This window comes from Perca flavescens, chromosome 22, assembly GCF_004354835.1.
Source record: "Perca flavescens isolate YP-PL-M2 chromosome 22, PFLA_1.0, whole genome shotgun sequence".
Classification (NCBI taxonomy): Eukaryota; Metazoa; Chordata; class Actinopteri; order Perciformes; family Percidae; genus Perca; species Perca flavescens.
This window is the reverse complement of record NC_041352.1, coordinates 9,944,178-9,969,177: the sequence shown is the minus strand read 5'-3', so window position 1 is coordinate 9,969,177 and position 25,000 is coordinate 9,944,178. Positions and strand designations below refer to the sequence as shown.

General features: G+C 40.1%; 2 protein-coding genes across 3 annotated transcripts in view; one reads left to right on the top strand and one right to left on the bottom strand.

Annotated features, from left to right (window-relative positions):
- Positions 1–13,914, bottom strand: part of pdcd6 (programmed cell death 6) — a 24,002-nt gene extending 10,088 nt beyond the window's left edge. For both annotated transcript variants that reach the window (XM_028569402.1, XM_028569403.1), the window contains exons 1-2: positions 13,693–13,914; positions 6,978–7,039 (exon numbers count right to left, since the gene is read on the bottom strand). In XM_028569402.1, coding sequence (XP_028425203.1) covers positions 6,978–7,039; positions 13,693–13,775 — 145 coding nt within the window. In that variant the 5' untranslated portion in view covers positions 13,776–13,914. The remainder of the gene's footprint in view (positions 1–6,977; positions 7,040–13,692) is intronic.
- An 876-nt stretch (positions 13,915–14,790) lies between these two features.
- The window catches only part of rec8b (REC8 meiotic recombination protein b), an 18,336-nt gene continuing 8,126 nt past the window's right edge, over positions 14,791–25,000 (top strand). Inside the window, exons 1-10 of the mRNA XM_028570049.1 lie at positions 14,791–14,989; positions 15,224–15,292; positions 15,639–15,781; positions 17,823–17,898; positions 18,415–18,532; positions 19,716–19,791; positions 20,458–20,525; positions 22,085–22,166; positions 23,338–23,386; positions 23,688–23,853. Coding sequence (XP_028425850.1) covers positions 14,934–14,989; positions 15,224–15,292; positions 15,639–15,781; positions 17,823–17,898; positions 18,415–18,532; positions 19,716–19,791; positions 20,458–20,525; positions 22,085–22,166; positions 23,338–23,386; positions 23,688–23,853 — 903 coding nt within the window. The 5' untranslated portion in view covers positions 14,791–14,933. The remainder of the gene's footprint in view (positions 14,990–15,223; positions 15,293–15,638; positions 15,782–17,822; positions 17,899–18,414; positions 18,533–19,715; positions 19,792–20,457; positions 20,526–22,084; positions 22,167–23,337; positions 23,387–23,687; positions 23,854–25,000) is intronic.

Sequence of the window (25,000 nt, the reverse complement as noted above, 5' to 3'; positions counted from 1 at the left end):
CCACTTGTTGTATGGGCCCTCCCCACCCCACGGGCCCCAGTGCAACCGCACTGCATGCACTGTCTATATCTATGCCCATGCCGGGATAAAGGTCTGTAAATGCAGATTTCTTGGCATAAACCCTGCCAGACTTCCACCAATGCTGCAGCCTTGAGCCCAGACCCCCTTCTTAACAGGAGCCATAACAGAGCTAATGAGTAGTACAATAATCCACTTGTTTGGTCTGCTCTTTCCACACTGAAGTGCACCTGACATGGTTTCTGCCATAATTTCTAAATTTCTTGTGTAATTATTTAGCCACACTACTGGTGTTGCTCTAGGGACGGTAATGTCCAGACTGAAATATCTTAACTATATGATGGATTGCCATCAAACTTTGCCCCATCATTGAAATAATTCTTGTTGATCCCCTGATTTTTTATTCAAGCTCCATCATCAGGTCAAAGTTTTAATTTGTCCGGTACTTATGGCCATACAACTGCATAATTAATGGCATTCCCATCAGCCTCAGCTGTACTTTGTATTTAGTGCTAAGCAAATGTTAGCATGCTAAGAGCATGGTAAACAATATACATTTTGATGTTTTTGTACTGCAATTGCGTGTTACATTTTAGCAAATGTATACACCGATACAGACATATCTGCAATAAGCTGATATCAGCCAATATCGAGGCCTGGCTGATTTATTAGTCTAGCTCTATTGTGTTGAAATCTGACCATAGCCAAAATATAAAATTTCAAATTAAATCTGCAAGATGACCAGCCTATCAGACATACAAAAACAAGGAGACATCAGGAATCCTTTCATATCGTTGCTGCAGCATTAGAGACCTCAGAAAAAAAACAAGCTGTGACCTTTCCAGCCACACTGACTCTTCTACTAACACACACACACACTTTTCACACCAGTAGCTACTGTAGCTGTGAGGTCAGACAGACTGCGGCTGCCCAGTGTGAGGTGGTCATATTGGTTAAGATGTTTGTGTGCGTCTGTGTGTGTGCCTGATGGCAAACTGGGACAATACACCCTGTGTCCAGTCCACACACTAGGCTCTCTCACTGGTCAGCCCAACTGCTGGTGGTGAGACAGAGAGAGCGAAGTGAGGAGGAGGGGAGAGAGGGAATGTAGGAGGTGAGGAGAGAAGCAGGCTGGTGGAAAAACAGGGTGAACCAACCGCAGTGTATACACATGCATGTAACGGCTGTTCTGGAGCTCAGTGGGACACTTGTACATGCACACTTGACATATGCAAGCACACATGGACATGAACTTTTACACACAAACGACCCCAGAGTATTTTCACAGACTTGAACCAACACACAGACACACGGGCTAATTTCTGTTTTCCCAAGGTAACGATTTGACTTTGACATGTAAAAGGAGAATAATTACAGTTCACATTAAACATTAATGTGAACTGGGGAACACCATCACTACCAACATTCTTCAAATCAGCCTAATCATCATCACCTTGTATTTGCAGCGCTGAAATTCATATTTTGTACATATATCGAGGGCTATGTATGTTGCGTTCAAAAGTTTGTGATCACCGGTTATATTGAGGTTTTTCTTCTTTCCTTCAATAATGGCTATTATAACTAGTTGTGTGATTTTATTTTAACAGTACAATTAAGACACCAAATGTATCACTTACATTTGAAATAGCTCTAGCTCCAAAAGAAGAAGAATTAAATGATTTTAAAAAAACTTTACCATTTAGTTGATTTCCCCACAGTGTTGCCAAAAAAGAGAATACTGTGTAATTATCCCACCCCCCCTCCACAATATCCTTTGATTTTATTTATTTTTTCAAGTCCAAAAAAGTGACCCTCAATCATTATTGTATTACAACAATGCAAATGTGAACTAAATATATATATATATTTTTTTTTACATTTTATTTTGGGTCCTCTGCAGTCTATTCAGTGGTTAGACTGAATAGGTTTAAACTGTAATTTAGAAAGTTTAGCTGTTATTCCCTGATCCAATTCCAACACCACTAACCCTAGACAAACCTATTTCTACTGTGAAGTCTGAAGAATAGCTTTGCTAAAGCAAGCTTGTTATAGGCATTACTGTGCACTTGACACTGAAACAGAAACCTGTTACTATTCAAATCTGCACACACTTCGATGCTAAGCTTCCAGTTTATTTTACCAATGACTTTTAGTTGTCAGTGTGGTTGAACCATTGTACAGCGTTTTGTCCATGTACAACATGAGTTATTTTTTTTAATTTAAATGGTAGTGTGTATATACACTATTTAAAAACACCAGGACAGGAGAACAGGCCAAATCATCGCTCATGTGTCATAACCCATTAGTAATAGTCACTAGCCAATGGGTCAGTCAGCAGGTCATTCTCAGTTTCTGTTTGGTATTGTGGTTCATGCCAGTCAATTATAGTCATGATGTGTGAGACATGGAATCAAAGAATCTCATAAACAGCCCTGGTACCTCAGACCATTAGCTAAAGATTACATGGTGGAACAGTCAGTGGACGCATTAAGCATCTCATCCACTATTCAGCTATAGCAGACAGACTAAGCAGGTCTAAAGATTGATAATGGGAAAAATATCTTATAAAAGCTCAACACCAGCTAACAAGAATAAATGCTCACTGCCATCTAACTCCAGCATAATCAAGTTTTACAAAATACCATAAATCAGTGTAAAGGTAAGAGTTGTGGAATGAGCTCCTTGAGTCCTGCCATTCAGCCAACTCTGCATTCTGCACAGCAAGCCCGTGCTCTCTCAATCGTATCGGCAATTTTAGTGGCTATTACTGCTCCTACACACTTAAATAAATAACTCAAGGAGGAGTATAAATCTGTGTGCGCAGGAGAGTGGGGGAGCATGACGGAAAGTTGGTATGATGTCTACTCACTGCTGAGCGAAGGGAGGCCAAAAATATCTATATTTTTAGCAAATGACAAAGTTACGAGGCCTACCCACAACACAGACATGCACATTCATTTCAGCGGCACACAGCCAATCAGTGTCTCGTCAGGGATATTGTCACACCCATGACTGATAGAGGAATGGAGAGAGGGAAGAGAACGGAGGGTGAATAGAGAGAAAGATGGTGGGGCTAAGTAAAGGAGCATGGGCGTGTGAAAAAAAGAGAAAGTTAGAGTGAGAGAGGACAAACAGACAGAGGACACAGAAGGCACTGAGTCTGTGCCATATCCGCCTGAGGAATGTAGGGAGATAAAAGAGGAGAGGAGAGGAGAGGAGAGGAGAGGAGAGGAGAGGAGAGGAGAGGAGAGGAGAGGAGAGGAGGAGAGGAGGCATCCAGTCTCATGTAGTCATGTAATTTTCTTGGATTACAATTTACACAAACAAAAGAGTGATCCACCAGAGACAATGTCATGCTTATAGTGTAGAATGTAACACTAGAAAAAAAGTGACATCATGTAATGAGCAAAGAGCCTCAGAAGCATCAAACCACTTGATAAAAGAGAAACAGGTTTAGAAACAATTACAAATCTCCCACCCTGTTGACAGATTTTTTCACTTTAGAAAAAATAAATAAATTATATATATATATATATATATATATATATATATATATATATATATATATATAAAAACTCTGCAAAAGATTAGACGAACTGTCAAAATGTAAGACCGAAACATGGAAAGGGAGGGATTTTTAGAAAAAAAAGAAAGACAGGTATTGAAGGCAAGGTACTGAAAGGTGAGATAAGAATAAGAGAGTGGTGCAGAAACAGCAGAGGATGTAGAAGAGCAAACAGCCACAGCAAAGCCCCAACAACCCCTGCCTCGCTACCAGACCTCCTGGGCCTTGATACTCTCTGCTCCCCTGAGGGAGGAAGGGGAAAAGGAGAGGGGAGAAAAGAAGAGGTAGAGGATAAAGACAGAGGTCAAGAGGAAGAAAAAAAACAGCAGCAGGCAGACAAAGCTTGGTTTATGGTGTGATGTAAATAAAAATCAGTATTTGCAGGGTCAGTAGAGCCACGAGACGGACAGTGGCTTTAGCGAGCAAACTGCGTGACAGGATGCAGTGCAGTATGTGTTCAGCTTCACTGGCTCCATTTCATCACAGTGAGTCTAATGAACTGGCCGAGGCTGGACCGGGAAACCTGCTGTTCACTACACGCACAAGCAAGGCGCACATATACAACTATATCACTGAACAAAACGTGCACATACAAGCTAAGTCTGTAAAAACAAAAAGGCTATTACTGACCCTTGGCGTAAATACAGACCAAAAAAATACTATCGATAAACACGCATGTTCATGCATGCATGCACAAACACACACCTACACACACACACACGCACACACACTAATCCGTATGCTGAGCCAGAGCCACCGCGGAGCTTGATAACAGCTTCTTTTCCCGCTGCTGCTGGCTTCAACGCTTGTGGTTTTTCTCCTCTGAAGTGACCAGAAAAATAGGTTTTGAGGAGAGTCATGTGTTTAGAAGTCTCTGAAACGCTGCCTGAGCAATTCAACCATAAACTTGATGGGGAACACCTATTTTAATGAGAAGACAAACATCAACCTGTGCCACAATGTCTACTGTGCTCCTAAATATGCGTCCCATTAGTCATTATCATATTTCAACTCAGCTGTCTCATTTTAAGGAAGGGAAAGAGGCGATGCTGGTGCTGTGTGGTGTATGTGGGTATAAAAACAGATATTTTATCAGCCTGTTACTCTTCTAAGTCCACGCAAGTGTAAAACTGACTTTTCTTGCAAGGATTTGAATCCTCCTACTCCTGAGCTACACAGGACCAAGAGAGACTGCACTTCCACCACTATGTCCTGTTCTATCCCTGGGTCCTTTACATGCTGATTATTTCATCTCAGTTTTCAATCTTTCTCAGACAAACTTCCAATCTGCAGCACAGAAAACATTTCCTGATCCACCAGCGTTTGCACGATCTCTCGCAAGGAGTCCAACACCATTTGGCTGTCTTTGTATTCTTTTAAAGACTAAATTATATAAATGTGGGTAATGGTGAATCTACTCGCACAACCTCTCTCCAAAACAAGTATCTCTTTTGTTATCTTTTTCTTCTTCTCTGCAAACCAGCCAGTGGTGCATACGCCACCAACTGACTGGAGTGTAGAACAAGAGATGGAGCATGTGCAGTTGGTGCGTTTGCTATGTGTACAGTCACACATTTTTGGTTGCAGGCAGGCGGCCATAAGGGTCCCTTGGGGACATGGGCGGATGACGACATTTATGTCACACGGACTAAAGCGAACCCTTGCAGACACGCAAAGTATGATGCACACTTAGTCGATTTTGAAACAAATCAATGAAAAAAATGATGCCGTGTGGCAGAAAAAAAATTGGATGAATCACAATTACTCTTGAATGTGATCTGATGGAAGTTAGAGCAACTAGAGGGGTCAAAGGTTATTTGTCGCCATTGACAGACGACACGCTCCATGTCATTGAATTAAAATTACAGATTTATAATGTTTGAACATTGTTGTAAATATTTGGGATAATGTAAGTACACAACTTAAAAATATATATATAATATATATGTGGTAGCTCAACTGGTTGAGCGTGCACCCCATATTCTGAGGCTCAGTCCTTATCGGAGGGGCCTGGGTTTGAAACCCGACCCGCGGCCCTTTGCTGCATGTCACCCCCCCCCCCCCCCTCCTCCCCCTTTCCGGTCTTCTGCTATCCTATGTAATAAAGCCCCAAAAATAATCTTTAAAAAAGAATTATATATAAGGTAGGTAGAGTTGTTTTTTGGGCATTTTAATGCAGAAATATTACATATTATATATTTAGGTAAATATAAGTATTGTATTGGCTCAGTATCAGCCTATACCCAATATTAAGGATCCAGATCGGGATTCAGGCTAAAAGACAACATTGGGACATCTTAATCTTAATGATTAGGAAAAAATGTAAGATCAGACTGACAATTTATATATTATACTCAGACAATTTCAACATGTTTCAGATGCACAGCTCATATACTTGAAAAGTAAGAGAGGTTAGATCCTATTTTCAAACATTGTTTCCCTTTTAACAGTACAAGAGAAAAGGCTTTTCGGATGAGGACTGACCAATGTGTTCAGCCAACGTAATGCTGTCTCAGAATACGGGTTTGGCTGGGGATAGGGTGAATCCAATCCAATCATGAGCAGGGCAGAGCTGCTAACGTTAGCCTACACTCTGATATAGCATCCAGGCTTCCACAGTGGGGAAACACTCTACAGTGGAAGTGCTAGTCAGAACCACTAACCCATACAAAATAATGTAGCATGAAATGCAGGATTACTACTGTAGATAAGAGAGTTAAATACTGTAGAAGGTTAGCTACTTGGGATATGCTAATGTTTGTAGTTTACGTCAGAGCAGGCAAAAACACTGGTTAATCCATTCCTTACACTTTTGCCCTTGTATTTCATTTTAAAAAGCCAGCATCCCAACTTTTTAAAATGTCTCCCTTATTGATTCCATTCAATAACACTTATTGTGTGATAACCCTCACTGCGTCCCTGGCCAAAGGTTTAATTTCTCTACTAAGGGTAGAAACCACTTCCTGATCCTTCCTCCACACAACAACACTTTCAACCACCAGCCGTTACAGCGTTGAGTCGGCTGTCATCACAGGGACGCTGAGGCAGAGTGTTTTCTTTGAAGCTGCACTGATAAACTTTTCGCCGCTTCTCTGTTGTCATGGAACAAAAATAAATCCATTCATTTTTATTCAATTCACCTGCCATTCTGGGATAAAAAAATAAAATCACAATCCATTTTCTGCTTAAGCTTGGCAGTTCAATCAAAGAGTGGCAGAGAGCAATGGTGTGTAACGAGGAGATGGGAGGATCAAAAAAGAGGCAGAGAGGGAGTAATAAAAGTAAGAAGAGGACAGCAGAAAGGAGGAGAATAAGAGATAAAGACAGAGCACAAATGGTTAAAAATAAGGAGAAAGAAACAAAAAAGGGAGTGGCAGAACAGTCAGATACATACCATTCGATAAGGCCTGCTGAAGCTCTGAGTCTGATATTACTCCACTACGGTCCTTGTCAACTCTGGGGAGGAAAACACAGATTAGATACCGCCTGCATTGACCACTTCACACACCCACCCACTCAAGCACACAATAGGAGTGGGCATCAACACTGAAACTTTATCCGCCTGAACGTGTGTTAGTGTTTCAAGAGCTCACTGAGAATATGAATGGAGTTCTGTGATCAGGGCACACAAGGCAGCTTGTACGCTAGTAGCTCCCCTGAGACCAGCCTGACAAGCTCTGTGTGTGTGTGTGTGTGTTTTTTCTTCTATAATACCTATACTTCTCCAGGTTTTGCCATATACAAATAATTACAAAAACCCAAAAACCTTACATAATCCAAATTAGTGTAAACAAACATGTAACATACAATATACAAAGACTATTTCACATACATAAACAGAGCTTGTGAACACAAAAAACATATAGAGACAGTATTTGACTAAACGCTACAGGGGACAGTTTACAATGGGGGTGGGGGAGGTGCGTGTGTGTGCATGAATAGGCGTGTCTGTAACTGTGTGTCTGATGAGTGTTTTTGTGATTATAGTATGAAATGTTGTGAGTCGTGGTACTGTTATAGATATGAGAGGGAGTTATGAAGTTTTGAGTATGTTGGATTAGGTGAGGTGACAATTAGACGATTAGTCAAATAATCAATTAGTCGATCGACAGAAAACTAATCTACAACTATTTTAATTTTTGTTTAAGCAAAAATGCCAAACATTTTCTGGCTCCTCCTTCCCAAATATCAATTTGGACTTTGGGAAATTCCGATTTTTTATTTTAGTCTGACATTTTATAGACCAAATGATTAATGAAGATAATCATTGGCAGTTTAATCAATAATAGGGCTACAACTAAAGATTCTTTTCATTATTGATTAATCCGTCATTTTGACCTTTTTTCAAATAACCAATCAGAAAATGTGTCGGAAAATGGGTAAAAGTCATAGCAAGTTGCCAGAGTCCAAGCTAATGTCTTCTAATCACATTTTCTGTCACATTAACAGTGGAAACCCCAAAGATATTAAGTTTACAGTTATAGAAAACAGAATAAAATCACATTAGAGAGGCTAATGCTAATGAACCAGAGAAGGTTTGGCATTTGTGCTAGGTAAAGTGATGATTAATCAAAAAAAAAAAAAAATTGCAGTCCTCCTGGGGTTATTGTGGTGATAATGGTTGGGCTGCCCCTTCTGAAAAGAGAGATATTTTGCTTATTTAAATCCAGCTCTATGTCATCTTTGTGTTGGCAGTTTGGCAGACGCAAAACGCTTCACAGAGGTCTGCCGAAAGACACAAAACGATGCACTTTGCATCATCCTACACACAGACCTACACTGCTCCGCTCCGCTGGGAGCTCCATGCACTAAACACACTGCTTACACAAAAATGACACAGAGCTGTTTTAAAATAGTCAAAGTATCCCTTTAAGTGAAGAGTCTAGTTTTAATTATGTGTCAGTATTTAAAGGAAGAACTAAAAAAGAGCAGTTCACACCTATTCTAGGGAGGCTGTGGCAGACATAAAAGAAAGGACGATAAAGCCACACTTAAGTGTCTAAAGGTAGGTCATAAGATCAGTTGGTGTTGGAGCAGTCAGGCTTGGGAGTGCTGTGTGTATGTGTGAATGTATTTTGTGCCTATTTACTGTTTAATTGTTTTAAGGACCCCCTTGAAAATGAGATGATTCAGCTCAAGGGGTTATCCTACTAATAAATATAAATATGCTGTCAAGTTATAATGGACAAATACTGAGTGACTGGTTATGTCTACGTCTTGGCTCCATCATCTCAAAAGGATCACTAAAGTTACTATATGTAACTTTTTAAAGTTTCTGAAATCCGTCATTTTTCACACAATGATCTTAAATGACCTGTAACAGCAAACGAGACTAACAGTGAAAAGAACGCTATTGTTATATAGTTATTAGATAAAGCCTTTGCTCGGGTCCGATATTTCCCACAAAGTCACAGAATGATTTTCGGCAGGTAGACGGCGCAACAGTAACACATTCGGATGGGTCACACATTTCTTTGTAACACTGGAAAAGCCTGTGTTGGGTATCCAGCCAGGTAGCAGGCGATTTCTTTATATAGGCCGAATTGTATTTTATTGTTATTTTAGAAGTTATCTGTTGTAGTTATGGTTGATACTGGGACAGGACCATCGCAGAAAAAAAAAGGAAATTAAACGGAGAACTACTAAAAGCTAAAAGGGAAAGTGAAAGACAATATGCGATAATGTAAGTCAACTTTGGGAGGGCTATCAACAGATGATGATAATTACGGAATTGTAAAAGACTAAAATCCCACCCTGAATTGGCCCTTGGGTATGTAATATTTCTATTTAATTCATAAAATAACTGTACAATGCACAATGTGGTTGTACTTCAGTAGCCTACATTAAATTACGCACCCCCTTCCATTTAGCGCGGGCGGTTTATTCCTTTTAGTCCATGTTTGTGTTGGCCTACTATTTTCTGTTCCCTTGTCCCCCTGTACCTGTGTAAAGCGTCCGTGGGTTTCATGAAATTCCCTATATGTATCTATGTTATTATTACGTTGGTTACTACAACAAACTCTTAATTATTTGGCTTGCGGCAAAGTGACAGGGATCCGGTTTAGCTCACGAGACCATCCAAAGAAGGCTAAGTTACCGTATGCAACACTTGAAATGCAACGATGCATCTGTAACTTATTCTTTTATTGTAAATGAATAATAGATGTTTTTCATAACTTTCAATAACCTCTAGGAGTTCTGTTTTTCTGAGTCAAAGTACAGCTTAGAAATACTTTCTGAAATATCTTCTTAGGTCAATATTCCCTGACTAACATCTAGCAGTTTTAGGTCATGAAAAACACATGCCAGTAGTTTGGAATGATCAAGCATGAGGGAAACCCCCTCAGATAAAAATACATTCATGAGAAAGAGATCTAGATTTCAGAAATAAGATCAAAACAAAGCTACATTTCTTCTGCTCTTCATTTTTCCCTTTGAACGTTAAACCCTCTCCCTAAATACAAGGCAGCTGACAATGTAGCTATTAAGATACATTTACAAATGTCAGCCAAGAGTCTTTCTAAAAACATTAAGAGGCTGGACTGTGACACAAAATGAAGGAATAGTAGCTTAGTCAAACATCCAGTGACTCAGTTGTTTCTTAGCAACCTGCCCGGCCCAACCTGTCAACATAGAGCACACTCAACAGACACAAGCTGAATACCAGCAGAGAAGAAGAGGGAGGAGAGGAGATGGGGAAGCCCACTCAGGAAAAAAAACCTCAGGCCCGGCCCAGTGCTGACTTTGCGGGCTGGTTTTCCCGCTCCTAGTTGTGAAGCTTTCCGTGCCGTTATATCTCCATGTCTGCAGCCTTCATGGCTGTCTATACCGTGATCAGCTATACATCTGTGTGTACTGCTCGCTTTACCTTCCCCCACTTAAATTAAGAGAAAAACAAACATAAGGAGACCTGACTGCTCTCCTTGAAGAGAAAACAGCTCTCAGCACGCCTCCATAAATGAGAGCTTTGTCACATTGAAAGTGAGGAGTGGTTGGGTTGGTGCAAGCAGTGGGGGTACACAACCTTTACCAAACACTGATAGATTAACTCAAAGAAGTATGTGTGTTCCGAATAAGCTCTCCCCTTTTCTCCCTCTTCCTCTTCTTTCCTCTACCTCTAACAGACAACCTCAGGTAAAGTTACCTCAACAGACCTCGACGTAAAGCGAGATGAAAAAGTGAAAACATCATTAAACTCCCTCTTGCCTGCAGCACAGACAGTTAACCATCTGGCGTGTCCATCTTCCCGCTGTCCAATACAGAACGTGTAGGTAAAACAGCAGGCTGACATAAAACACCATGGCTCAGTTATTCTGCTCAGATTTTCCCATGTTTCACTGTTTCCTATTGAGCAATCAGGTTGGAATATGGCTGGTGGAACAAAGCTCGCCCTACTTTCCACATAAACGATGTAATTGTGGCTCCCATAATGGAAAGAAATGTCCAAATTAAAGCTACATTCACAGAACCTTAAGTTCTGGTGTCCAAAACAGCCAGTTTCCATTTCTATTGTTTTAATATTCCTAAGTTTTTTGATTCATGGTCCAACTTGTGGATTAAGTCATGGCTTTGATTGAGGTTACAGCGTTCACATGTTGCAGTGATCACATCAAGCTTTACTGTATGTTCTATTCTAGATTAACCAACATTTTCTTCCCACAAGTTCCAACGTGTTACTAACGGGGTTTCAAACAGGGTTTGAGTATGCTGTCATTCCCAAAATGTTCAGTTTTCATCCAGCAGTCAGTGAACACGTCTGTACTATTGATCTAGATGCAACTCAAAGCCTGATGTTGTTCTTGGTTCTGGAAAGGGTTGGGTGCAAACATTTTTGTCATACCAACGCCATTATTTAGAAAGCAGGTAATACAGGAGGGATTGACTTACTCATTTACCTAGTGTCAAGTCGTAGAATGGAATATATATATATATATATATATTTTTTTTTTTTTTAAATTGAAAAAACTTAGAGGCTGAATACAGCACTGCAGCCTACCTTAAACGTACAATATGTAACTTTCTGCCGCTAGGGTTCTCTCAACCAAAACAATGGACGGTAAAACTGGACTTTTGATGACGTTGGGAAGTTGCGTGGAATTATGGGAGTTTTTAGTGTTAAACACCTTCGCTGCCGGTTAGATAACTTTAACCCTAATCGTCTATCTATACAGCTAACGTTACTAGTGAAGTTATTCGTGGGTTAGCTCAGTCCTGTTAGCTGTGGTCGAAACAGTCATACTAAAAATAACTATAAGCGTGTTGAACGATGTTGTAACCTCATAATGTTACCAAAGAATTTCTAATAGTTACCCACAAAGCTTTAGCATCAACGTTAGCACATTGTAGTAACGTTAAACTGGTATCGATATTGAACTTACAAAATAGATAAGGTCTCTGTTGTATTACTGTGATAAAAAGTGGGATGTAATTAATCACAAAATGATGCTGTATGGCAAAAAAAAAGCAGTATTACGGTTACAAGTATTTTTTTTCTGTGACATTGTATGATTTACAATTCTCCTAACATAGGAATGGTCGTTTTTAGACATTTTAAAGCAGAAATGTTACATATTGTACCTTTAAAACACCTGAATGACTAATTTATTCTCCTGTCATTACACATTCATGATTAGACAGGGGATAAAGAGAGTTACATCGAATGAATACCCACGGGCGGTGCAACAGTGGAACGGTGAGTCATAAAATGGTAAGTGTGAGTGTGTGTGTGTGTGTGTGTGTGCGTGCGTGACACAGATTGAGAGGCCTTCCACTTCGACTATGCTCTATTGACTCTGAACACATGACTGAGGGAATTCCAGCACCGCTCTGCCAGATATTTTCCAGGAGCAGCAGATGAGGCAGCACAATGCTCATGTGAGGGATGACTGTGTGTGTGTGTGTGTGTTCATGAAAGTCATATTCTCTTACTTGTATGACGTTAAGTGACAGTGACTCCATAGTGCGTACACAGTCATAAGTCAAACGTGTTGTTTGTGTGACTGTGGATGTGTGAGAGACAAATAGAAACAAAGATAGATAGATAGATATAAGGGACATAAGGTGTACATCCAAACTGATTTCTAAGAGGCTGTGCACCATACATTAATAATTTGTTAAGGGTGATTTCAGCCTAGCAATGCGTGCAGCATCTCAATGTTGTGGGAAAGCAAAGCAGTGGGAAAAAATTCTCTGCAGTATTACATAACTCTATAGCTTACTATTACCAGGGGCCATAGGATATCAACTATTTCCCTCTCTGCTTACTACTGTGACCTTCCAGCTGCTGACACACTTTTGGTGAAATTGATGACTGTTAGCGGTTGAAAGCCGCCACCGATAGTGTAACATCAGTTTAAGAACAAATAATACAGTCTATGGTTATGTTGGCCAGAGGTTTCCAATGTATTCATGTCAGCCTCTCATATATGTATAATAAATACACACTGCGTCATGTAGACTCACAACTGTCAGAATTAATTTTTTGGAAACCCCCATTTTAAGAGGATTTCTCACTGCTGACTTGGCGCAGACACAGGCAGCTAAAACATTCCATACAAACATTCCTTCATGAAATACTCTTTCATATTTCTGTCTTTAAATGGGTAATCTGAAATTGAACTGTCCCTCGGAAGAACCCAGAACAAAAGCCTTCAAGGACTCCTGGAGGTCCTAGGATCCCAGTTTCTAAACTCAGATTGCTCTGGGAGACCGTTCACGGATTGAGCAAGCTGATAGCCTGTGATTTAATTCAAAGACAATGTAACGCCAATGCATATTCTAAAGCTCTGTGACTGACACATACACACAGGCTAAGTGACGTGAATAGCTGTTTATGCGTGTTGTACACTGCACTAGTATCTCCAGGAAGCAACTGAAAGGTAACACTACACTAGCTAGATTTGAGTGAAAAACACTGCTCTCAGACAAAATGATAGTTATAAAGACATTGGAGTAAAAACAAAAAAAAAGAGCCGTGAATGAAACATTTCGTGTCACCACCACCCAGCCCCAAGCTCTTCCTCTTCGCGCTACAAACGACAGAAGCTTTCAATGCGGAGCGGAGTGAGAGACAGGCAGACAGCGGCGAAACAACCCCTTTCCCCACTCACCTCTGGAAGATATTCCACAGAAAACTCTGGTCCGGAGGCGCGTTGATGTGCGGGGGAGCTCTGTATGGACTGTGATACGCCATTTTAAAGGGAATGAGCTGTCAAAATTGAGCAAGTAACACCGACAGACTGTTTCCTTCTGGTGTACTTTCTTCACTAAGCAGATTCAATCAGACTCTAGTCCACCCGACGTTCACGTTCCTGCCTGCCTCCTCGCGCACAGAGGCGTGGCCAATCAGTCAACACTTCCCTGAAGGAGGGTGACGTCACATTTTCCTCTCTTTTCAACTTCTTAGTACAAACAATTTTTACTAATGGTAAAAAAACTAAAATAAATGGTAAAAATAGACTGCAATGTTATAATTAGGCGAACGTTACCAAAAGTGATGTTAAAATTTGAAAACAAATATCTAACATTTCCTTCAGAAGCCAGAGAAGGGCTTTTTGAAATCAATAAAAAAATATATAAATAAAATATTATTTAAAATATTTTTCAGTGAAATGAATTCAATATAAAACACATTATCAAATTACTGCAGTAAGTAAACTCAGCATTTTCAGCATAGTACAGCAAGTATTAGCAACACAAAGTAAAAGTAGTCACTAAGCAGAATGTCCCCAGCTGTGAAAAAAAATTATTATTGAACCATTATTATTGATGATTAACAAGCAGTACCTAAGTAAGTTACCGCAGTAGACGACAGTAGGCCTACTTCAATAATGTTAAATGTACTTTCCACCACTGCTAAGTATCTACAATAATACTAATTGCTGATATTTTCACTCATGGACATAACTGTCGATATAAATCAATATTAGAAAATTATTTATTGCAAAGTATATTAACCATTAATATGAAATAATAAATTATTATTATTACAGAAACAAATAATACAGAAACTGTTTTGAAAATCTAGAATAATGCTAATAATGAATAGCACACTCATTATTCACATGTCTATCTCCAACCCCCGACTTTATAAAACGCACTAATACCACTTAAAAGTCAATTTTCCATCTTTCCTTGAATGCATCACGAGTGTTTATTTTCAATTTGATAAGTCTTGCAAATTGATTGGTCCACTGTGATTTCGACGCGGGAAAATCGTGGCGCAACCAAAGACGGTCTAGCTAGCTAGTCTCTTTGGTGCAACTTAACAAGCTTTTAATATTTTACCATTACCATTAGATAAATAAATTCCCTTTTCTTCTAAGTATCTGCTATATCTAAAAAAAGAAAAATGTTTTACTACCCAGATGTACTCCATCGCCATACTGGATGTTTTGCCACAATCTGGTGAGTTAGAAAACCGTAGAAAACATGGTTAAGTTGGCGTTAGCTGCTAGCTAATGTTAACATTAACATTAACATTACCTACAAAGCTAGCTAGCAATCATGCAACCACTGGCTATGGTCTAATTTAGCTAACTTACTAACATACAGCAAAAACTCTTAACTAATGTTACATGGCAGATTATTCTGTCAGCAAAGGTTTATTTCTAAATTGTATGAATGTGTTCTGTTATTCAGGTTGGCAGCCACCAAAGGTATCAGGATCACTCGCAGAGAGCTTCTCAAAGTCAATGTCAAGCGAACATGGTAAGATAGTTAGCTTATCTGCCTGGTTTTGTCACTAGCAAATTTAGGCCAGATAAAAATATGAGTTTCATTTTTGTATGAACTTTATATATTGTGATTTTTGTATTATATTTCGTTATCACCAGCTATCCATGTCTCGTTTTGCTAATCTTATAACGTTATTACTTGAGACCGTTAATATAACTTATAATAATAACTATTAATTTGATCAGCGCTGGGATGCATTTTTAGCAGCTTGCTCTCAATCATTCTGTGGTCTAACGTTAGTTTGGTGTAACGTTAAAGGGATTCTCATCAGCTAGTATTTAAATAGTAGAGAATTTTAACATGTTGTATGTTGTTACAGCGGAGACATTTTGGACTATGTGACAGCTAAGGTTCTTCCACCGCAACAAAACCTACCGAAGCCTCGGTTCTCTCTCTACCTGTCATCTCAGCTGCAGTATGGAGTGATTGTAGTCTACCACAGGCAGTGTGGCTTCCTGCTAGGTAAGTGAAACAAGCAAGAATTGAAAAAAATCTGTTGTTACTCTCCTCCAAGCTACATTGTCTACACACAATACACTGTCACTGTCTGCTAAGCATGAGAGACAAAACAAATAGAGGCTTTACTTTTTTTTTTTTTTATCCAATATGAAACCCAAATACTGTACATTCAGTTACTGTGGCAGCAGTTTATAGCGTGGAACAGTTACCAAAGTCAGGCAATAGAGTTAGGTAGTTGGGTGAAAACAAGGGAATCATTTTCTAGCTGCTTACTTATACATTTGCAGAAAATGCAGTCACTATGCAGGATGATCTTTATTTCAAGAAACAATATTTTCTTGTTGGGCGGCTTTCTAAAGTAAGCTCAGGTGAAATGTGAAAACAGCAGACAAAATGTCTCTGTCAGTTGCTAGGCTAAATGTAGAAATCTCAGCTTTGCAAAATCACTGTGGCAAATCTGATTTAGAAGCTAATTTAGAGCTGATGAATGCAATATGATCAAACTCAGTGTATCTCAGTCTCTATTCATCTGGTGTTAAATTACACCCTGACACTGATATTGCGTCTGACGGATTCACAATCACGCTGTTGTCATGGTTAATGAAAACAGTGAAATACAATGCATAATGATACGCAGGAGGAGAAGCCAAGAAAGCATTCACTGTCTGTGGTCAACTGTTGCTCTTTCATTCAGCAGCGGTATTTCATTTCATCAATCAGTAGATTACATAATATCATACCTCTCAAGTCTCATGCATTGGGCGTGAGACATGCACATTTCAACCCGTTCACACGCTACACCTTGTATTTCTCACGCAGAGAAATTACCAGGATAACGCCCACCAAGTTGCGCCGCTATTTTTTAAACAGTGGAACAGGCAGAGGAATCAAGTGAGTTCCCCATAGAGTTCAGAAGGCCCTGCCACGCACCAGCTGAGTGAGTGCGGATTTCAAGTTGCGGCTTTCGTCGCTGTTTGCGACTTTGCCTAAGATTAATTGACAAGTGTATTTGCCCTTCACTTCGCGAGTGATGACGTCCTGTCACTGTTCCAGTTGAGGGGAGAGAGAGCGGATGACAGTTGGCTTGAGTTCAGTAGAGCACACGGTTCTGTAGAGTCGTGGAATTATGACTTTATATACTACATGTACGTAGGAACAGGAAACCCTGTTGTGTGTCTGCCCTATTTCTGATACTGTGGCGGCAGAAATCAAAAGCTACACTGGGTAGCTTTTGTACCTATTATTATTATTATTATTATTATAGCTACATGTTGAATCGGCTGCAGGGCTACCCTGACAGTTTTATATTTTTCCAAAGATACCCATTTTATAATAGGCCTACCCGTTATACTTTTATAACAATACCCATAATAATTTGGGATATCTTTAGTTTTTTCTTTCCTTTTATTTTAACCGCACAACCCACATTATGAAAACACTATGCTATGTCTTTATATTTTATCCAGACAATGCATAGTATTAATTATTGCACACACACACACACACACACACACACACAAAGAAATGCTGAATTAAATTTAAAAAAAAATTTGTACGAATTTATGTGTCATTTATCAGATCAGACCCCCATCCACACCCAAACCACTGGTAGCCCTGTAATATGTTTGTGCTGTATTTCATATGCATGGCGTGGTGGAGTTTCTCCTCATAATTTTCATAATATGATCTTTTAAAAATGTGAATTTCCACTGTTTTATTTCTGTCATAGTCCAGACTAGGGTGTGGATTTCAATGAACCCAAAGTTTATGCATAATAAGCTTTTAAGTGACCTTAACAAGACCCATAGTGAAAATACCATTTGATTACTACTTGTTCCCTTCATTGCCTTCTCCTCTTGTGAGGAGAGGAGCCAGAATGGTCATATGGTCACCTACATTATGAGTACAGGTTGATGATTTGCTTGCTATGGCAGATATTTTAGACATTGACTTAATTGTGACACGTCTGCTTCTGTTTCTGAAGGAAATAACTGCACTTTATGATGTTTGTGTGAAAACTTTTAACCCCTTGTCTATTTTCCAGCGGAGGTTCAACAGACCATTGACCGCCTGCTGCGCTCTAAAAAATGCATAAATATCGACATGGCTGAGTCTGACAGGTCTGCACACTCACACACGACATATTTGATCATCAGTGGAAGAGTGTTTACTATCCTAGGGCGCCTAACATTTTAAGCTGTGCAAAGGTTGTACGTGTTTAGGAAAGTCTGAGCTCAAAAGCGCCTGGTAGAATATTTATGTGGGAGATTTTGGGGGGGGAATAAAGACTGCGAAAGAGATAGTGGTGTTTTATTGAGTGAGTGTTGGACAAATTGAGCTACTTTCATGCGAATAGCTTCGTAAATTTTGAATAAGCCGTTGTCACAGCGGTAATGTACGAGCTCTTGTTTCTGCGGATGCAATTTATCTTTAAACATTCTGCACTCTAAATATGCTCTGTGTTAATCTTATTCCAGTAGTTTTTTTGTTATTATTATTTTATAAGTCCGTGAAACAAACAGCGCGGGTAAAAGTATGCATAGTGTTGCATTAACCTGTGCAGCACTGAACGTGTGCGGTGTTTTAATATTTTGATTAGTAACATTGGCATGTATCACTCTCTCTTCATCTGGCAGGTTGGCCTTGAATGTGCCTGACAGCCTGTACATGATGGAGGAGGCTGAGGGAGCTCAGGACCCCTTCTTCGGCCTCATGGCATCACACCAGCTGCCCAGCCCCTATAAAACACACCAGGTACGTTACCCATACCGCCGTACACTGCATGTGTTGGTGTGGCAGGCAATCTACACAGGGGGTGTAGTCTAATGTCTGTTTCAGTAGTGAAGCACGACAAAACTCAACAAATGTCAAATCTGTCTGTACACAGTCGGTAACCTGCACTTTATATCAAATAGTCACCCTGTAAACATGAGCTGGCTGGATGGATGTAGCAGTAGCAACTCAGTGTTAAATACAACCGTTATAATGATAGTGGTACAGTATTTACCATGACCCATAGGAGTAGTAGTTTGAGGTAACCTAATAACTACATATACATAACAAACTTGACCCAAGATACTCAATATTAAGTATACAAGACATGTACTCTGTATCCATAATACAAAACTGTAGATGTCTCGGAGAACCTGCAGTTTACACACAACACAATTACATCATCAGTTAGTAGGATCTGACCACATTCAGCACAAATGCTCAGCTGCTACATGTGAGTGTTTCTAACCACACCCAGAGCTAACACACACATACCACTAAAGGAAACATCCTAGTCTCTCTACAGCTGCATATGTTCACCTGATAAACTATGCTCTTGTGATGTTACTTTTCAAGGTTTTCCCACTATTGATTAATCATAAACTGCCACAAGTGAGTCATTGTTTCTTGGCCTTGAACACAAGTGTAGGTCACGCCCATTCTAACATTGCATATGTGCAATATCCCTCCTATACTATCCATTGGTATTGTCAGATGTCAGAGAGCGATTCACAGTCGATAACTCTTAATCAGTCTCCCCTCCTGTGTGACTTAAATCAAGGTTAAGACTACATAACATGGGGACCTAAATATGAAAATAATTAATTTGGTACTATCATAAATTTAAAGGATCCCTAAACTGGACTGGATTTTAGAATGCAAATTAGAAACCGTGTATTTAGATACAGTTTGTATATCAATATTTTAAACATAAGGAAGTGCATCAGGTATGAGACTGGCTAGAGGCAAAATGAGAAAAAAGAAAAGACATTACCTCTGAATCAGTTTGGTCTTTTGAAACTGTAGCCTTATGTTTACATACAACACATTTTGGTCATGAAGAGGCAGTTTTTTTTTACGCTCAGTTTCACACTCTGGAATGAAATGAAAAATAAATCTGTTTCAGTATTCTGCCTGTTAGATAATATTTGTAATGTATTTTTAGCAAATGTTGGCGATTGGAGAGGCAGGTTCACAGCACTCCCTGGTGCCCAGCTCCTACACTTCACTTGACACAGAGGGTGAGACTCATATTTCAACATTTGAAAGACTTTAGCTGTGTCCCATTTTAGGTGTGGCTCCACACTTCAAGACCAAACATATCATAATTCATTTGAAAGACGCCTCATCTGAAATGGGACACAACTTACTCTATGACAATGTTTATAACATTAATAATTGATTAAGGATTGATTGTGGTGTTTTGTGACACTTGTGATTATGTACTTTGAATAAACCCACTTTAATTAAGAATACAGATGATTATGATTTGTAATAGTGGTTGTGGCAACATTATGCATGTTTCCAGTCAAGATATTTGAATAATCTTCAAAGGTTTTAGAAATGGGTCAGTTCATTAGCTTGGATTCCATAAATAGATTTTCTTCTAAATATAAACTTCTGGCACAGAGAGGTTGCTATTTCCATTCCTGTTAGGAAAATTGTGAATAAGTTTTCTGTCATCAGCGACTTAATCTTATCTTATCTGCACATGTTCAATAAAAAAAAAAAAAAAAAAAAACATCAGTTCCAGGCTAAACCCAGGCCCAGATTTGGATGTCATGTCCCGTCTGTTTTTTTGTGCTAGAAACACTTGAATGACGGCCGCATTCTCCTCAGCTACTCTCACATCCTTCTTGTGCGGCAAACACGCTTGGCTCCTAATTCCTCCTGCTGTGTTAAACCAGGTTTCAGGTCGCCTCCAGCTGCCATCTCCCTGAGAGAGAAGGAGCAGTTTGTCATCACAGCTGCTGAGGTAAACTCCCTGTCACAGTCCAGGCACAGGAAACATCCCAGTCATCATTTTAGGTACATCAGGTGTCCTGGTGAATCCTTGAGCTGGGATGTGGAGCTTTAGTTAAGGTCTTTGTCACAAGTTAGCTGCTCGCCTGTTGGACTTCCTGTCTGTTGGGGGTTGGGGGGCAATATTTTGTACGTAAAATACTTGCCGTTAACGAGGTAACTTCAGGTTCAATATGCTCATAAAAGTTAAAACATTTAGAGACCGACAACCCCGTTAACCTTCCTCGATGGGTATCTTTATGAAAGATAGGCCGCAGGAATTATAGTTTACTCTTTTTATGTAGAATATGCGGCTCTGGTAGATGTTTACGATGGTCACGCTGTGCAAACACCGCCCCTTTTATGTGGACGCGCTCGCGCTGAACCAGTTGTTAACCAGCGTCGTGACACGGGTTATGCGGGACCGCGGTTGTTAGGTTAGGTGAAGCCGGGTAACTGAAAGAAATCCAGGACATGTTGTCTTGTTGTCTTCATGTCTTGATTCGTAGTACAGTCCTCTGATGCCTGACCGACTGTCCTGAATTCACCTCTCAGTGTCCGCAGTGCTTTTCTGCTTTAAAGAAGGCAGAGTCATATTATAATGTAGTTTGACTACAGTAAGTCTGAGTCCAACAGTACCTCCACACGCTGTTCCCCTCCTCATTCTGTCACTTAGGGACTGATAATGCTCCTCCTGAAGCATCATCAGCTGATCAAGTCCACGTTGGCTTGATACGATCTGACTTAATTACATCAGCCTGCACTCACAGTTTGTTTACACTCAGATATGCTGCTCACATATCTGTTGTTGTCCTCCTCCTCCTCCCCCGCACGTGTCTGCCCCTTGGCTTTATTTTTGCTTTGCATGCACGAGTTTAGTAATTTATTTATATGCTTTTCTTTTTGTGGTTGCTGCATTTTATTCCCATCTTAAGGCCCTGACACACCAACCTGATAATCAGCCGTTGGACAGTCTGGCGAGGTCAGCGACTCAAGTCTGTTCGGTGTGTTCCGTGCCGTCGTCCCTCGGAGGAGCCATCGGCCTTCATTTTGGCCGACCTGACTTGCTGGGACGGAGGGCGGGCAGTTGGACTCAATGACCAGTCTGATCGGTGGAGTGCTAACCCGGAAATGCTGAGCGGGATGAGTTATGGACGTCTCTCAAAATCTGACGAAAATCTTTTAAACTGACCTTTGTCAATCTGAAATGAAACACGTTTCAGTGAACTATTTTCGTGAAATACGAGATCGTATTTCGACCAAGCCGTCAGAACGTACGCTCAAGTTTGCGTCGCTTCCGAGGCACTTTTTGACTTCGGGGAGCCGACTGATCAGTCCGACTGCCTTTTCTGACGACGGTCGGGTTGGTGTGTCAGGGCCTTTACATTACTTTACTGCCATTATTTATCACTGTGGACACTAAACAAACAAAACCCCATTACTTCTGTTTCTTTTCTATCCCCTTCTCTTTATTCTTTATCTTTGTTGTTTGACTTTTGTCCGTCTCTAATGGTTACCCTCCTTCTGGATCAGTATTTTGAGGGAGATGACCTTCCTGAAGCTACAGCCAGAGAGATTGACTTGTTGATGGATCAGCCAGACCAGTTCCGTGGAGGTGTGTGCTTTGTGTATGATAAGCATTGCATACGTATCTTTATGTTTTAGTTGTTTAGTATGATGTCATACTGCGGGTTTGTACTAAATTTAAAGATGTGTGTCTAGTTTAGGGATTCTAAAACGTATTACTCAGTGGTCCGCATCTGATTCTTGTTCAAGGTCAGAGGTCCAGAAAGAAAATAAAAAACATTTATTCAACTCGCTTAGAACGTTTTAGCAACATACATTCAAGTTGAGTACTCTGTTTGCCTGGTCAACTTTACCCAACTACTGTCTCTCTCTCTCGCTCTCTCTCTCTCTCTCTCGCTCTCTCTCTCTCTCTGTCTGTAATAAAATAATAATTTATGAAGAACGGATGAGGTTGGAGGGCTTTTTGGAACTTATAATAGTGATAAAAAGGCGGTGCTCTTTGGTAGGGGGCATCAATCCAATAGACATCAAGGGAGAAGCCAAGGCACTCTACTTTTAAGAAATGTTGTGTGCCTTGGCTTCTTCCTTTATGTCTATTAAATAATAATTTATGTTGTAAAAAAGTCCAAACCTATTCATCGTATTTACATTTTGTAATTTATTCAGAACATTTTACACATCTCACAAAATAAACCTTGGTCTGGACTTTGAGAAGCTCTGGTCTAGATTATCATTCCCACAGTGTGTTCCTCTCTTGGAATGTGTCTGCATCAGTCAAATTCTTTGTGCCAAGTGCTGTAATTGAAAAAAAAAATAATAATAATAATAGGCTAATAGCAATTCGGACTCTGTGAGTGCTTTTTCTGTTTATTTTCAGGAGACTGTTTGATTTCATTGAGAGGGAACATCTACGTTTGGGAAAGCCTGCCTTACTTTAACAAAACTGCCCACTGTTTTTGCAAAGGCAGCAAAAGGACAACATGTCAGTCGCATGTGTTCAGTTGGTTATAATTAGTTTTGGCTCTCAATTCACCTCCTGCATTAAAAGCGCAGTAAGAGAGTAGAGAGGGAATGTGTTGGGATGTTTGGTACTACAGAGGGAACACACCACTTTCGTCAATAATGTGTTGTCACGTTATGGTTACTAAGCTTTTTACAGATGAGATCATTTTGGGGAAATGTGTTCACTCGAACATCTGTTTATTTGTGTCCATGTGTTGTGTCACATTGTGTCACCGTGCGTAATGTTTGTTAAACAGAAGGGGAGGATCGGCAGACAGACCTGGGAGCCATGTCCTCTATTGATCTGTGAGTCTTTTGTGATTGTCAAATGATTGTCAGTCCTCAACAGTAGCGCCACAGCTCAGTGTGTGCCTTCCGGGCCATGTCAACTTTATAATGATATACCAGTCTGCCTTTGTGTATGCTACAACATAGCCACGTCCTGTAGTTTCGAGAAAGATTTCAAACATACTGTAGTAAATGAGTATTTTGTCATCCGTCAGTCAGTATATTTAGCCCAGGCCTGTGACGACAAACTGTTACGTGACAGACAAATATATTGGTAGTTTTCTTTTTGTTTTTTTTTACCGTGTGTTGTTGTATCCAGGCTGAAGGAGACGTTGCTGGGAGCAGAGCAGAGTGTGTGGCTGCCAGACGAGGAGTCGGCTCACGCCGTGGAGCGTCCTCCGGCAGCTGGAGACTTTGAGATGACTCCGCTGCAGGTTGCCATGCCATCAGAGGGAGACAGAGCAACAGAAGGCTCCTATGAAGTGGTGAGAAATGGGCGATGCTCTCTGTTCACTAGTTTGTTCAGTATTAGTATTACATTTTTTTTCATTTTCTTAAAGACAACAAACATGCACAATGACACCAAGAAAGTAACTATACACGTAAGTGTCTAAATATATTTTCTAAGCAGTACCATTATACATGCTACATTAAGCTAAACACATATTTCAATATTGTAGAAGGTTTCTCCAAATGCTCTACAAACAAAAACGTTACCGACTCTGGCTTTGCCTTCGGCCCATCGGTGATGCCCACTAGAGTCCGGATCGGGCCAAATTTTTCTGTCTGAGCCGGCCCGCGTCCGACAGAGCCGTGATCGAACCCGGCCCGAGCCCCACAGGCATTAAGAAATTTGTGTCCGAGCCCGACACAGTTAAAATCTCATTTTTTTCCTCATACTAATGACACATGTAGGCTACGTTTGGTTGTGTGGAAAGCCCTTTTTTATTGAACAACTGTAGGAAGGCATTCGGAAATGTCAACAGATGAGCGCATCAGCGCACACGGGGCAACAAGCGCACGTTAATCAGCTGTTAAAGTCAATTCAATGGGTTAACCTCTCCTGATCGCTTCGTTTCCGACCGTGATCAGAAAACCAGGAGAGACTGGTTACCTCCAGGGCCCACGGTATAACATGAATAACCACTAACTCTGCTCCGGTTGCATCTACAACACGTCTGCTTCCTCTTTCTCTCTCTCTCTTCTGCCCACTTAGGCTACCACCTTAATGCCCACACTTGTTACTCGAGACCGCTAGTTCCGTTTCTCTGACAGAGACTATGATGATTACTAAGCAACCAAGATGCATCTTTAGCCACGCAAAAGATTAAAAACAAAACCGCAAAAATGGCCAAAATAGGTAAAGTGATTGTATTTTCTTTGCCTTTTGTGTAATGTATATAGCCTAAAAACAATTTTAAATGAAAATACAGACTATTTTAGGAAAAGACTTACAGTTCCTCAAAAATATAGAAATACGAAATGAAACTAGAAAATGCATTTCCTGCAGAAAATGCGTGGGAATGCTGAATAGCTGAATTGCTAAAGCTAAACTGGTTGAATAGCTTAAATCCATAAGAAGAAGTTGAAGTAGTGAAAATAGTTGAAAAAGCGGAAATTGTTTTAATAAGT